This window comes from Dendrobates tinctorius, unplaced genomic scaffold (genome assembly GCF_039654945.1).
Source record: "Dendrobates tinctorius isolate UK_male_01 unplaced genomic scaffold, ASM3965494v1 ptg000241l, whole genome shotgun sequence".
NCBI classification, from domain to species: domain Eukaryota; kingdom Metazoa; phylum Chordata; class Amphibia; order Anura; family Dendrobatidae; genus Dendrobates; species Dendrobates tinctorius.
In genome coordinates this window covers 26244791-26257734 of record NW_027361908.1, presented here as the reverse complement: position 1 = coordinate 26257734, position 12944 = coordinate 26244791, and the positions used below count along the sequence as shown (strand labels likewise).

Sequence of the window (12944 nt, the reverse complement as noted above, 5' to 3'; positions counted from 1 at the left end):
GTCTTGCTCTACCCATTTGTTCTTGTGTAGAGCAAGACAGGGAGGGGGGAGCAGTTAAATAAGCCCCGCCCATCGGACCTGACCGTGGCAGTTAACATACATCTGAACCAATATAAAAAAGGTATTTATGCATGAAAGGTGCGGGGTCAGGGGGAAGCAAAAGTACTAAGAGAATCCTTATGTGACACACAATTGAATGATATCATTATATGATATCTCAAAAAAGGGGTGACAGATTTCCTTTAATTGTCAGATCCGAGAGGTCAGTTCCTTAATAATGTTCAAGTGATGGCATATCTTAGTCATTTGCTATTACTTTTTAGAAGGTAATAACCTTTTAAAGGGAATGTGTCACCAGGTTTTTACAATGTAATCTGAAGACAGCAGGAAGGTATAGGTTAAAACACAAATTTTAGGGATGCCTCTCTTATTAAGGTTGAGGTTTTGTTTGATTGATTGTATTAGCATCAGAAACTTACCATTGCTGGGACTAGCTTTCTGTGTGCCTCTTGGTCTGACACGCCCCCTCCTATGATAAGCACCTCACTGTCTATGGACAAGAAGAGCCTGGTGTGGGCGGGGTTAGCTTTCTCAGCTCTGCTTCACTCTAAATCTCAAAGCTCTGATTGTGTCAGAACGTCAGCAACCAGTAATCTAAGTGATTCATCGTTGGATTCAGCTTCTCTTTGCTTACATCAGACTGCTGTCAGATGAGGTGGAAAAACCATGCTGTCAGATTCCCTTCAGTGCTTTGTACTTCTGTATTTGGAATAGTCATTCAGAAAGAATGCATATCTTAGTGTTGCAGTGAGGTCTGTGACAATTAATGAGTCCTTTTCTACCTATGGATAAAATGGCTTACTCTTAATAGCTGCATATTGTTTTATTCAGTTGCATAAGCAGCCCTTTGCCTACCTAAAGTACCTGTTCCAGCCCGTGCTGTGTTTCATGTACAGCCGGTCTCGAGGGGACATCAAACAAGTCTATTTCGCTTTTCAGGCTCTCTCATTATGTCAGTAGTAAAGCTGGATTCCGAATATCTATTTTTCAGAGTAAGTCAGATCTGGAAAGTAAACAGAACCTGATAGATGAACTTCAGAGGAAAGTTAAAAGACTAGAAGTGGAGCTGGAGAAAAAGACTGAAGAAGCCGAACGAAAGCCTGCGCAGGAAGATAAGGTTTGCTCACAACGAATGTTACTCTAGATGTAGTGGCTGCTGTAGGTTGTGCGACTGAATCGGGCTGGCGTGTAAACGCTAACCTCCAAAGAGATATATATAATGAGAGAATGTAGTTCATAAATTGGTTTTACAATTTAGATCTATATATTGTAAAACCAATTTATGCAGTACATATGTCCTGGGCCAGAACATACTGATACCGTGTGGGGTGGGATAATATAGTCTCTGATTGCAGGATGCATGCTTTGTAATATGCTTGTTTCTAAATATATGACTGCTTCCGAACAGGGTATTCTGGTTTCATCGTATAAAAGTAAAATCTGTCCTGGTTATGTAACACATAGGTGCAGCGGCCATTATAAGACACATCTCCGGTATGAAGCTGTGCATGTGTGTGTCTATCATGTAACATGGAGAGGGGTTTTTTTATATTTTATTGCTATACGGATGCATAGTGACTGCCCTCCTATCCTGCAGTTTTGGCCCTCATGAACAGGGCTTGAGAAGTGAAAGATTTTGTGTCAGTAGAGACATTTATGACATATTCAAAAGATGGATGCGGGTCCCACGTCTGAGACATGCCCATATCTCCAGAACGGGGCTCTCCTGGTCCACCATCTCTGCCAGTGGCACCAGTGAGTGCGGAGGTGGCTACACATGTGCCGGCTCTCTCTAACCATTGCGATAGGAGTTCTAATTACTCTCATATCAGTGAATGGAGAGAGCCAGCACATGTGCTGCCATCCCTCCACTCACTAGTGGTCCAACGTTAGCCCAGGATGGAGGATCACTGTTGTGGAGATACGTGCCAGTGCCACCTCTGAGACCCCCATTATGCAACCATCCAGAATTCTTATTGTAACTACAGATTAATATTTATTGTTCTATTTTAGAGTGCCAAACAAGAAATCATAAGGTGGGAAGAAGGCAAAAAATGGCAAAGTAAAATAGAAGGAATTCGTACCAAGCTTAGAGAGAAAGAGAAGGAAGTGGAGACTCTGACAAAACAGCTGTCAACTCTCAAAGACCTCTACTCCAAGTGAGTTCTGGGGACAGGTTATTGCACTGCATTTAGAAGGGATGTGACAGTATCGCCCCCTTTCCAAATTTCCTCCTTGTATAGGTCTCATACTGAACGGTTTCTGCCATCTTATAAAAGAAACACCTCCTTCTGAACTCGCAGTTTCCGCTTCATTCCTTTTACAAAGAGATCAGGCCAAGATGCACATTCTCTTACCACCTCAATCAAGGGTTTCAGGAGTCCATCAATCAGTGGGTGCACTAATCCCAGATATACTTTCCATAAAACACGTGATAGATGCCCTTACTTACAGGGTGTATCTCCGGATCGCCTTCCCTCTATGTACATCTCTGCAATATGTTTTTGTTTGATTCTTTTCAATCTAAAATAATCTGTTCGAATATGAGCCACATAAGCGAACCTATGTGCACCATGAGTGATCACAAAGAAGAAAAAAGAAGTTTATAACCTATCACTCAGAAATGCAATACTTGCTAAAATACAAGGTCCCAGCAGAATGCAAACAAGCAAAATATTGTATGTGGACGGTCGCATAGTTACAAGATACTAATGAACACCCACATTTATGACTGCCATTCATGAGAGGGTGGCAGCTCAGTATTAGAATTGCACATAGATAAGGCTTCTATAAGTCACACATATATGTTTGGTCCTCCAGGCCAATTAACAGTTTAATAGACTTGCCCATTTTTTTTTAGATTAGGCAGGCTTCCCGGTACCTCCTGCGGACATTGCACAAAGTAGTGATAACCTGTTTTATCCCAGCATTACAAGGCTATAATACACTAGCCCGTAACCCAAGTCAAGAGTCCTCATCGATTGTGAGTTTGTGATTTGTGAGTCCCTACACTCAAGTAAAAAGCAAATTAATGAAAAAGACATCAAGTTTACAATATGTTTAATGTAAAAGGTCATGATTACTGATACAGAGGAAAGTTAAAACACCAGTTCTGCGTAGAATACATTCAATCCGCAATATATGAGGGAGGTTGCACAGGTACTTAATGCCTAAAGTGGTATATCCCATCTCCAAGATCCTATCCCAATATATAGTAGGTGTAATAATAATAATACTAGCAAATATGTCCATTTAGAAATATACTTCTTCTGATTCGGTATGTTGCTTACTCCATGTGCAGGGCATTGCAGTAGCTTAGATATCTATGGCTACGACCAACCGTATAGTGACAGATAGTAATGGTCGTGACCATGGATACAAAGCTACTTCAATGCCATGCACATGGAGAAGGCAATATAACGAATAAGAACTATACTAATTTTCTAATTGCAAGTATTTGCTAATTTTATTATTATTACTACATCAACACTAAACCTATAATTATTACACCTATACTATTGGAATAGGATCTTGGAGATGGGAATACCCCTTTAATAACATCTACTCACTTGACTATCACCCTCTGACCTTGCTCCCACTTGCAAAATAAATCGGAAGAGTGCATTGTGAGAAATCAACGCATTGCACTCTGACCAATGTTATTAACCCCTTAACGACCGTCAATATACCTTTTAATGGCGGCAGTTAAAGTTACTTATTCCTAAGGCTATAGCACCCCCCCAGTGTCGGAAAATTTTCAGAGTCTCTGCTACCGGGGGTAGCTGAGATCCTGGAGAACATGATCAGGGCCAGTTTTTACGGTCCCCTGTCACGTAATTGCTGTTATTCACCGAAAAACGTCGATCACAAAATTTTTTTTAAAAAGTACGATTTACAATTCATTTCTCCCTCCTCTGATATGTTGTAGAATATCAGAGAAGAGAGAAATGGGGTCTCCTGAGCCACCCCAGTACCTCTGCCATCCCGTAGCCTCCTGCTCCGTCCCCCAGCCCTCCACATCGTCTTCCTGGAATAAAGTGGTGGGCGCATGCATAGTGGGCCTGCCGAAATCTGCCAGCCGGTACTCAGCAACAATAAGAAACTTTTCGTATTGGTTAATTTTGATCACTGTGATAGACCCTATCAAAGTGATCAGTATAAAGAAATAGTAAATCAAATTCCCTTTTTGTCACCCCCTGATTTACATAAAAATGCTAAATTAATTTTTTTTTTCCATTCTTTGCGGTTGAGGTTGGAGTTGGAATGGGAGTTAGGGTTGGATTAGGGTTGCTGTTAGTGCGGCGATTGGGGTTGGGTGTTAGGGTTGGAACTAGAATTGAGTTTTTTTGCAAAAGTAAAAAAAAACAATATAACGGCTTGTATTGAGCGTAGGTGCTCACTACTGGAGTTTTCATCTGGTCCTCTGGTATGCACCGAGTATTGCAGATCCCCGCATGTTTTATGGGGGTTAACAGCCACAAAACACGCGGGGCAGGGACTCAAGCATGTCTCTCGAGCACCTGTGGTATTCGGTGCATATCCGAGCACCCAATGCAAATTGTAGTAGCAAGCACTTGCGCTCAACACTAATGACGACATAATCAGTAGACGACCTAATGTTATCAAATTCTGTGTAGTACCTCTGGGTTCAAAATGCTCACTATACAACTATAGATAAAATCCATGAGAGGGTGCGATTTCCAAAATGGGGTCACTTGTGGGAGGGTTTCCACTGTTTGGCACATTGAGGGCTCTCCAAACACAACGTGGTGCCCGCCATTGATTCCAGCCAATTTTATGTTCAAGAAGTCAAACAGTGTTCCTTCCCTTCCTAGCTCTGCCATGCACCTAAATAGTAGTATTCCTCCATATAAGGAGTAACGGCATACTCAAAAGAAATTTAACAACAAATTTTTTGGTCCATTTTCTCCTGTTACCCTTGTGAAAATGAAAATGTTTGGGTCTAAAGTAATTTTTTTTTTCAAAAAAGTTAAATGTTCATTCCATATTACTTCAGTTCCTGTGAAGCGCCTGAATGGTTAATAAACTTCTTGAATGTGGTTTTGAGCACCTTGAAGGGTTCAGTTTTTAGAATGGTGTCATTTTTGGGGATTTTCTGTCATAGACCCCCTCAGAGTCACTTCAAATGTGATGTGGTCCCAAAGAAATAGTTTTGTCAATTTTGGTGGAAAAATTAGAAATCGTTGGTCAACTTTTAACCCTTATAACGTCCTAACAAAAAAAAAATGATTCCAAAATTGTGCTATTTTGTGTGACATAACTCTGTGATTTAGGGGCACAAAAATTAAGTTTTAAAATTGCAAATTTTTCCAAATTTTTGGCAAATTTTCTTTTTTTTCATAAATAAACGCAAGTCTATGAAATAAATGTTACCATTATCATGACATACAATATGCTGCGAAAAAAACAGTCACCAAATCAGTGGGATCCGTTATATCCTTCCAGAGTTATTACCACATATAAAGTGACAGTGGTCAGAATTGTAAAAATTGGCTTGGTCACTAAGGGATTAAATAAGTCAGTGCTCATCTGCGAGTTTTTTTCTTACCTTGGATCGGACTGAGAAAAAAATCACAGCATGTTGCAATAGTCTGCGAGAATAGAATCACACTCGCCAGTGCAAGTCATTGGGTGTGAGAAAAAAATCGCACGGCAGATGGACCATGCGTGTGCCGTCCAATTTTTACTCACCCATCTCAAGGAAAACATGACATTTCTTCAGCCAAATACAATAAATTCCCAGCCTGAACTGTCATAATAGGATATATAAAATAGTTATATAGATAGATAGATGTCAGTGATATATATCACGGCAGCCATGGTGAGCAGTCACGTTACTGATGTCATCACAGCCTCCGAATGTAGCAGAGTCTGGGATCACTGTGGGACATCCATATTATGGATTTACGGTGTACCTCTGTGGATTATTTTATTTTTTATGGTAATAAATGGGTAAAAGAGGGTAATGTCAGGGAGTGCTTTTTACAATTAAAGGTCTATTTTCTGTGTGTCTTTTTCTTTTGACTGCGGGGTTAGTAACAGAGATATCTGACAGACACCTATTCTTTACTAGCCCCTGGACATGATGTCAGCGTATATTACACAGCTGATGTCAACCCAAAATCATTACCACGATTGCCACTGCATCAGGGCAATTGAAAAGAGCTGAGGCTAAATGCCAGAATTGGTGCATCTAATGAATGTGCCATTTCTGGGGCGGCTGAGGGCTGGTGTTATTAATCTGTGAATGGGGTCAATATCCATGACCTCTTTCCATCCTATTAATATCAGCCTGCAGCTGTCTGCTTAACCATTGCTGGCAGTGGTTACTAAAAATAGGGGGACTCCACGTCATTTTTTTTTTTTTGGTCCCCCTTTTTAATAACCAGTAAAGGCTAAGGAGACAGCTTTGAGCTGATATTGATAGGCTGGGAAGCTCCATGGTTATTGGACCCTTCCCAGAAAAATAAAACCAGCTCACAACTGTCTACTTTCCCTTAACTGGTTATTAAAAAAGGGGACCCCCCCACACCATTTTTTTCTTTATTAGCTAAAAACAAGCATATGAAACTACACACACAAAGCACTGACTAAATATTTCACTGCCATTTATCTACATGTATATAAGATTGTTTTATTAGTTAGAAAACAAGCTTGAAATTACATACAGAATTACAGTATGTAAAAGATTATGTTAAAAATGCATGCAGATTGCATAAGCATGTGATACGCATGCTAGTCGAGAAAAATCGCATTGTAATCACATGACACTCGTCTTACTTTTGTGGATCAACACTGAACTGATATTTCGATACGCTAGTGTGACTCCAGCCTTCTAGGTGTGTTACCTTGGTATTACGATTGTACGCATAACACTTGTAAAAGTTGCCAGTCCACAGTACCTTGTCAAGCTCATGCTGATAGATCAAGCAATCTGCTCAGCACCTGCCGAGTACATTCCACTAAGTACTGACTCCCTCATATAACATTGTGGCTAGTAAATGTTGCACCATGGTTACCCAACTACCAACACAGCCTATGTTTAGTCTTGTGCGTTACATTGTTACTCATTTACTCCTGAGCACTTAGAGCAGGTCGGTATTATTCACACGTCATGTTTTGTGTCTCTAATAATATACTCTTTCTTACAGAAAATGTAGTTTGCAGAGTAATGTCAGTGTGAGAAGCACATGGGAAAAGTGTGCAAGATGGAATATTCACTGAGCCCTGAACTTGTGTGCAAGTAGTACATGGATGCAGGGGAGCAGGTGCAGTGGAGGACGACGGCCATTTCGCGTCGATCAAACACTTCATCGGGTCCAGGTTGACCGAAACTGCCGCTGTCCTCCACTGCACCTGCTCCCCTGCATCCATGTACTACTTGCATTGAATAAAGAAAGGATTGTCTTACTGCATTACAGAGTGCCACCTATTTTTTCCTCTTTGGCCTGGAATAAGTCATCAATATTTGGTGTGCCCACCCTTTGCCTTTCAAAGCAGCATCATTTCTTCTGGGTACACTTGTGCACAGTTTTTGAAGGAACTCGGCAGGAAGGTTATTCAAGACATCTTGGAGAACTAATAATAGATCTTTTGTGGATGTGGGGACAATTCCAGTTCACCGTTTGTATTCCCATTCGGAGCACGGACTCTGGCTATGCTTAGAATTGCAAATGGAAAGGGAAGGAGTCCTGCTCAATGAAAAGGTGCCTCTTTTTTTTTTTAGATAAAATTCTTACAAAGGACATCTGGTAAGATGATGGCCAATGAATGAGCTCTAGGCCTACTCTAATTCACCATCAACTTACCACATGTCCTTTGTATGAATTTTATCTGAATAAAGAAAAACCTGTTTGTTGAGGTGGACTCTTTCCCTTTCTATTTGCATCTTCTGTGGATGCAGTCTTGTGCAAGTCCTTCTGTCCCTCCCTGTGACCCTAGACAGACTTGATGTTGAGAACTGGGTTCTGGGACCATATCGTCACTACCAGATCTCCTTCATCTTCATGTTGCTGAATAACATTGGCTGCATGTTCAGGGTTGTTTACTCCTGGAGAATACATTTTTGCAGCCAATCAGGTGCCACCCTGATGGTAGTGCCTGATGGATATGTATCAGACTGTATTTCTCAGCATTTATAATACTATTAATACTGACAAAATTTCTCATTTCAGTTGCTAAACTGAAGTGCCAAACTTTACTATTGCCTGCAGACACTCATTGTTGTGCTTACCAGCCCTTTAGTGGTGGACAAATGTTAACTACGAAAGTTTTTACACAAGTCCAGTGCATCGGTTGACATTTTCCTGCACCCCAGTTCCTATGTTTTCACACATAGCTGAGTCACTTGGTCTTGTTTCCTTGTCAAAGGTATGTTTTTTTTTTTTTACATAATTCTTCCATGAAGTCTACATCTGGCCAGGTCTTTCACCAGGAAGGAACAACCACGGGAAGGGCAGTCTCCAATGAAGGAAACCACCTATGCCAAAACATGGTATCCATCCACAGACAGCTGTTTCGGGGTATTGCCCCTCATCAGTGTGGAGTAGGAAACTGGCTAGTAGGAGCAATGCCTAGTAAAAAGACTGCGAAAATTAGGATGAGTGACCCCATGGAGATCAACATCCAACACTGCGGAGACACCATCACATGTTTCTCAACGCAGTGATTCTAGAGCAATGCCCCCATCCCTTATGGGAAATATGCAAAAACATGTAAATCAACAGCCGCGGAGACACCATCACATGTTTCTCAACGCAAGCAATGACTAGCCAGGTCTTTCACCGGGAAGGAACAACCACGGGAAGGGCAGTCTCCAATGAAGGAAACCACCTATGCCAAAACATGGTATCCATCCACAGACAGCTGTTTCGGGGTATTGCCCCTCATCAGTGTGGAGTAGGAAACTGGCTAGTAGGAGCAATGCCTAGTAAAAAGACTGCGAAAATGAGGATGAATGAACTCATGGAGATCAACATCCAACACTGCGGAGACACCATCACATGTTTCTCAACGCAGTGATTCTAGAGCAATGCCCCCATCCCTTATGGGAAATATGCAAAAACATGTAAATCAACAGCCGCGGAGACACCATCACATGTTTCTCAACGCAAGCAATGACTAGCCAGGTCTTTCACCGGGAAGGAACAACCACGGGAAGGGCAGTCTCCAATGAAGGAAACCACCTATGCCAAAACATGGTATCCATCCACAGACAGCTGTTTCGGGGTATTGCCCCTCATCAGTGTGGAGTAGGAAACTGGCTAGTAGGAGCAATACCTAGTAAAAAGACTGCGAAAATGAGGATGAGTGACCTCATGGAGATCAACATCCAACACTGCGGAGACACCATCACATGTTTCTCAACGCAGTGATTCTAGAGCAATGCCCCCATCCCTTATGGGAAATATGCAAAAACATGTAAATCAACAGCCGCGGAGACACCATCACATGTTTCTCAACGCAAGCAATGACTAGCCAGGTCTTTCACCGGGAAGGAACAACCACGGGAAGGGCAGTCTCCAATGAAGGAAACCACCTATGCCAAAACATGGTATCCATCCACAGACAGCTGTTTCGGGGTATTGCCCCTCATCAGTGTGGAGTAGGAAACAGGCTAGTAGGAGCAATGCCTAGTAAAAAGACTGCAAAAATGAGGATGAGTGACCTCATGGAGATCAACATCCAACACTGCGGAGACACCATCACATGTTTCTCAACGCAGTGATTCTAGAGCAATGCCCCCATCCCTTATGGGAAATATGCAAAAACATGTAAATCATCAGCCGCGGAGACATCATCACATGTTTCTCAACGCAAGCAATGACTAGCCAGGTCTTTCACCGGGAAGGAACAACCACGGGAAGGGCAGTCTCCAATGAAGGAAACCACCTATGCCATTGCTTGCATTGAGAAACATGTGATGGTGTCTCAGCGGCTGTTGATTTACATGTTTTTGCATATTTCCCATAAGGGATGGGGGCATTGCTCTAGAATCACTGCGTTGAGAAACATGTGATGGTGTCTCCGCAGTGTTGGATGTTGATCTCCATGAGGTCACTCATCCTCATTTTTACATCTGGCCAGACATCTCTAAACAGTAGATGAGTGTAGCTAGGTTTCACTGGTTACTGTTAGTACTGAGCTAGTGGTGCAGCACATGACAGACATATCATGCTTACTTCCATTTAAAATCTGAAGATGTCCAGCAGTGCCAAGTTTCTTTGACCAAATAAAGCATCTCTATTCCTCAACCTTGCCCATTTCTTGATGTCCTGATGTCCTCAATACTGATACTAGTCCACCATACAATAGCATTAGGAGGCATTTGATTGGCTTCAAATTTATTGTGCAGCAGAACAACAACCACAAACATACAGCCAATGTTATTGAGAACTATCTTCAGGGTAAATGTATTAATTTTTTAGATGTGTTGCTGGCAATAGAAACATTAAGTCCAGTAAACCGGGTCCAAATCTCCCAATAGGTCTAGAAACATGAGCGTATAGTCCAAGAACCACCGGTTGATGCAGTGAGCTGGCTATGACAAATGACATTACTAAGGATGTTGTCACCTGCAGCATCAGGTTGATTTGGTTAGATTTTTCTTTTGTTCATTCACTTTGCATTTTGTTAAGTGGTAAATATAAACGGTCCTGTTTTTTTGAAGACTTCTTACTTTTCTGCATTTCTTTACCACATCTGTCTAAAACTTTTGCACAGTAATACATATCGATCTGTCTCAGTCTATGTAATTTATATACACACAGACACACTCTTTATTTTGTCTTTTTGTTGCTTCTAATTGTATGTCATTTCTTTCTAGAGCTGACCAGGAGAAAATAGTTTTACAAAAGAAACTGAAATCTCGTGGCGTAACTGCGGATCAAGTAGTAGGAGTAAGAGCTGTGGAGTCTGAAAAAGAAATTGAAGAACTCAGGAAAAAGAATACTGAATTAGAAAATGAGATTTCTTACATGAAGTATGTGCTCTTTCTATTTCCAGATTTTTCAATAATTGATAATGGATAATCAAGTACAGCAGTGATCTAGTTGATTTATCATTAGGTCAGTCAAGCTTTATATTCTCTATGACCTAACCATGCAATTTCATATTGAGTATGTAAAATTCATACTGTACAATTAAAGGGAATCTGTCACCCATTTTTAGTAATATCCTGTAAAGATATCACCCAATTGTGTGTCCCATAAGGATTCTATTAGGATTTTTTATTCCCCCTGACCCCGCACCTTTGATGCATAAATACCTTTGTTATCTTGTTGGAGATGTATGCAAATCGCCGTGGTCCGGTCCGATTGGCGTGGCTTAGTCACCTTCTCCCCCCCCCTCCTCGGCTTGGTGAACGGAATCTTCATCTGTGAAGATCACAGATAACGTTGTTTTCCGCGCTTGCGCATTGAAATAGCCTCCGGCGCCTGCGCAGTATGCTTTGCCCAACTGCGGGCGAAGCATATAATCGGTACTGCGCATGCGCCGGTATTTTCCAGCGCAATCTATGCCCCGGAAGTGTGTCCTGCATGTGAAGACTTCCGGAGCATAGACCGTACTGGAAAATACCGGCGCATGCGCAGTACCGATTATATGCTTCGTCCACAGTTGGGCAAAGCATACTGCACAAAAACTATTTTTTGCAATAAAAAGCATCTTTTAGTGTGTGACAGCTGCCAAACATAAAAACCTGCTATAAAAACCCACTATAAATAGTAAATCAAACCCCCCTTTATCACCCCCTTAGTTAGGGAAAATAATAAAATAAAAAAATGTATTTATTTCCATTTTCCCATTTGGGTAGGGGTTAGGGTTGGGGCTAAAGTTAGGGTTAGGGTTAGGGTTGGAATTAGGGTTGGAGTTAGGGATGTGTTAGGGTTAGCTTTGTGGTTAGGGTTGGGATTAGGGTTAGGGGTGTGTTGGGGTTAGGGTTGGAGTTAGAATTGGGGGGGGTTTCCACTGTTTAGGCACATCGGGGTTCTCCAAACGCGATCTCAATTCCAGCCAATTTAGCATTGAAATGTCAAACGGCACTCCTTCCGAGCTCTGCCATGCGCCCAAACAGTGGTTTACCCCCACATATGGAGTATCAGCATACTCAGGACAAATTACACAATAACTTTTGGGGTCCAATTTCTCCTGGTACCCTTGGGAAAATAAAAAATTGGGGGCGAAAAGATCATTTTTGTGAAAAATTTTTTTTTTTTTTTTTTTTTTATATTTTTATGGTTCTACATTATAAACTTCTGTGAAGTTCAAAGTGCTCACCACACATCTAGATAAGCTCCTTAGGGGGTCTACTTTCCAAAATGGTGTCACTTGTGGGGGGTTTCCACTGTTTAGGCACATCAGGGGCTCTCCAAACACGACTTGGTGTCCGATCTCAATTCCAAGCAGTTTGGCATTGAAAAGTCAAACGGCGCTCCTTCCCTTCCGAGCTCTCCTGTTACCCTTGGTAAAATAAAACAAATTGAATCTGAAGTAAATTTTTTGTGGAAAAAAAAAAGTTAAATGTTAATTATTTTTTTAAACTTTCCAAAAATTCCTGTGAAGCACCTGAAGGGTTAATAAACTTTTTGAATGTGGTTTTGAGTACCTTGAGGGGTGAAGTTTTTAGAATGGTGTCACTTTTGAGCATTTTCTGTCATACACAGTTGTGGCCAAAAGTATTGACACCCCTGCAATTCTGTCAGATAATACTCAGTTTCTTCCTGAAAATCATTGCAAACACAAATTCTTTGGTGTTATTATCTTCGTTTAATTTATCTTAAATGAAAAAACACAAAAAGAATTGTCCTAAAGCCAAATTGGATATAATTCCACACCGAATATAAAAAAGAGGGTGGACAAAAGTA

The 12944-nt window shown here is 41.3% G+C and overlaps 1 protein-coding gene across 3 annotated transcripts in view; it reads left to right on the top strand.

Annotated features, from left to right (window-relative positions):
- Window positions 1-12944, top strand: part of CEP290 (centrosomal protein 290) — a 378885-nt gene that overhangs the window by 289850 nt on the left and 76091 nt on the right. For all 3 annotated transcript variants that reach the window (XM_073557000.1, XM_073556998.1, XM_073556999.1), the window contains 3 exons: window positions 1052-1177; window positions 2074-2219; window positions 10907-11062. In XM_073557000.1, the coding sequence (XP_073413101.1) occupies window positions 1052-1177; window positions 2074-2219; window positions 10907-11062 (428 nt within the window). The remainder of the gene's footprint in view (window positions 1-1051; window positions 1178-2073; window positions 2220-10906; window positions 11063-12944) is intronic.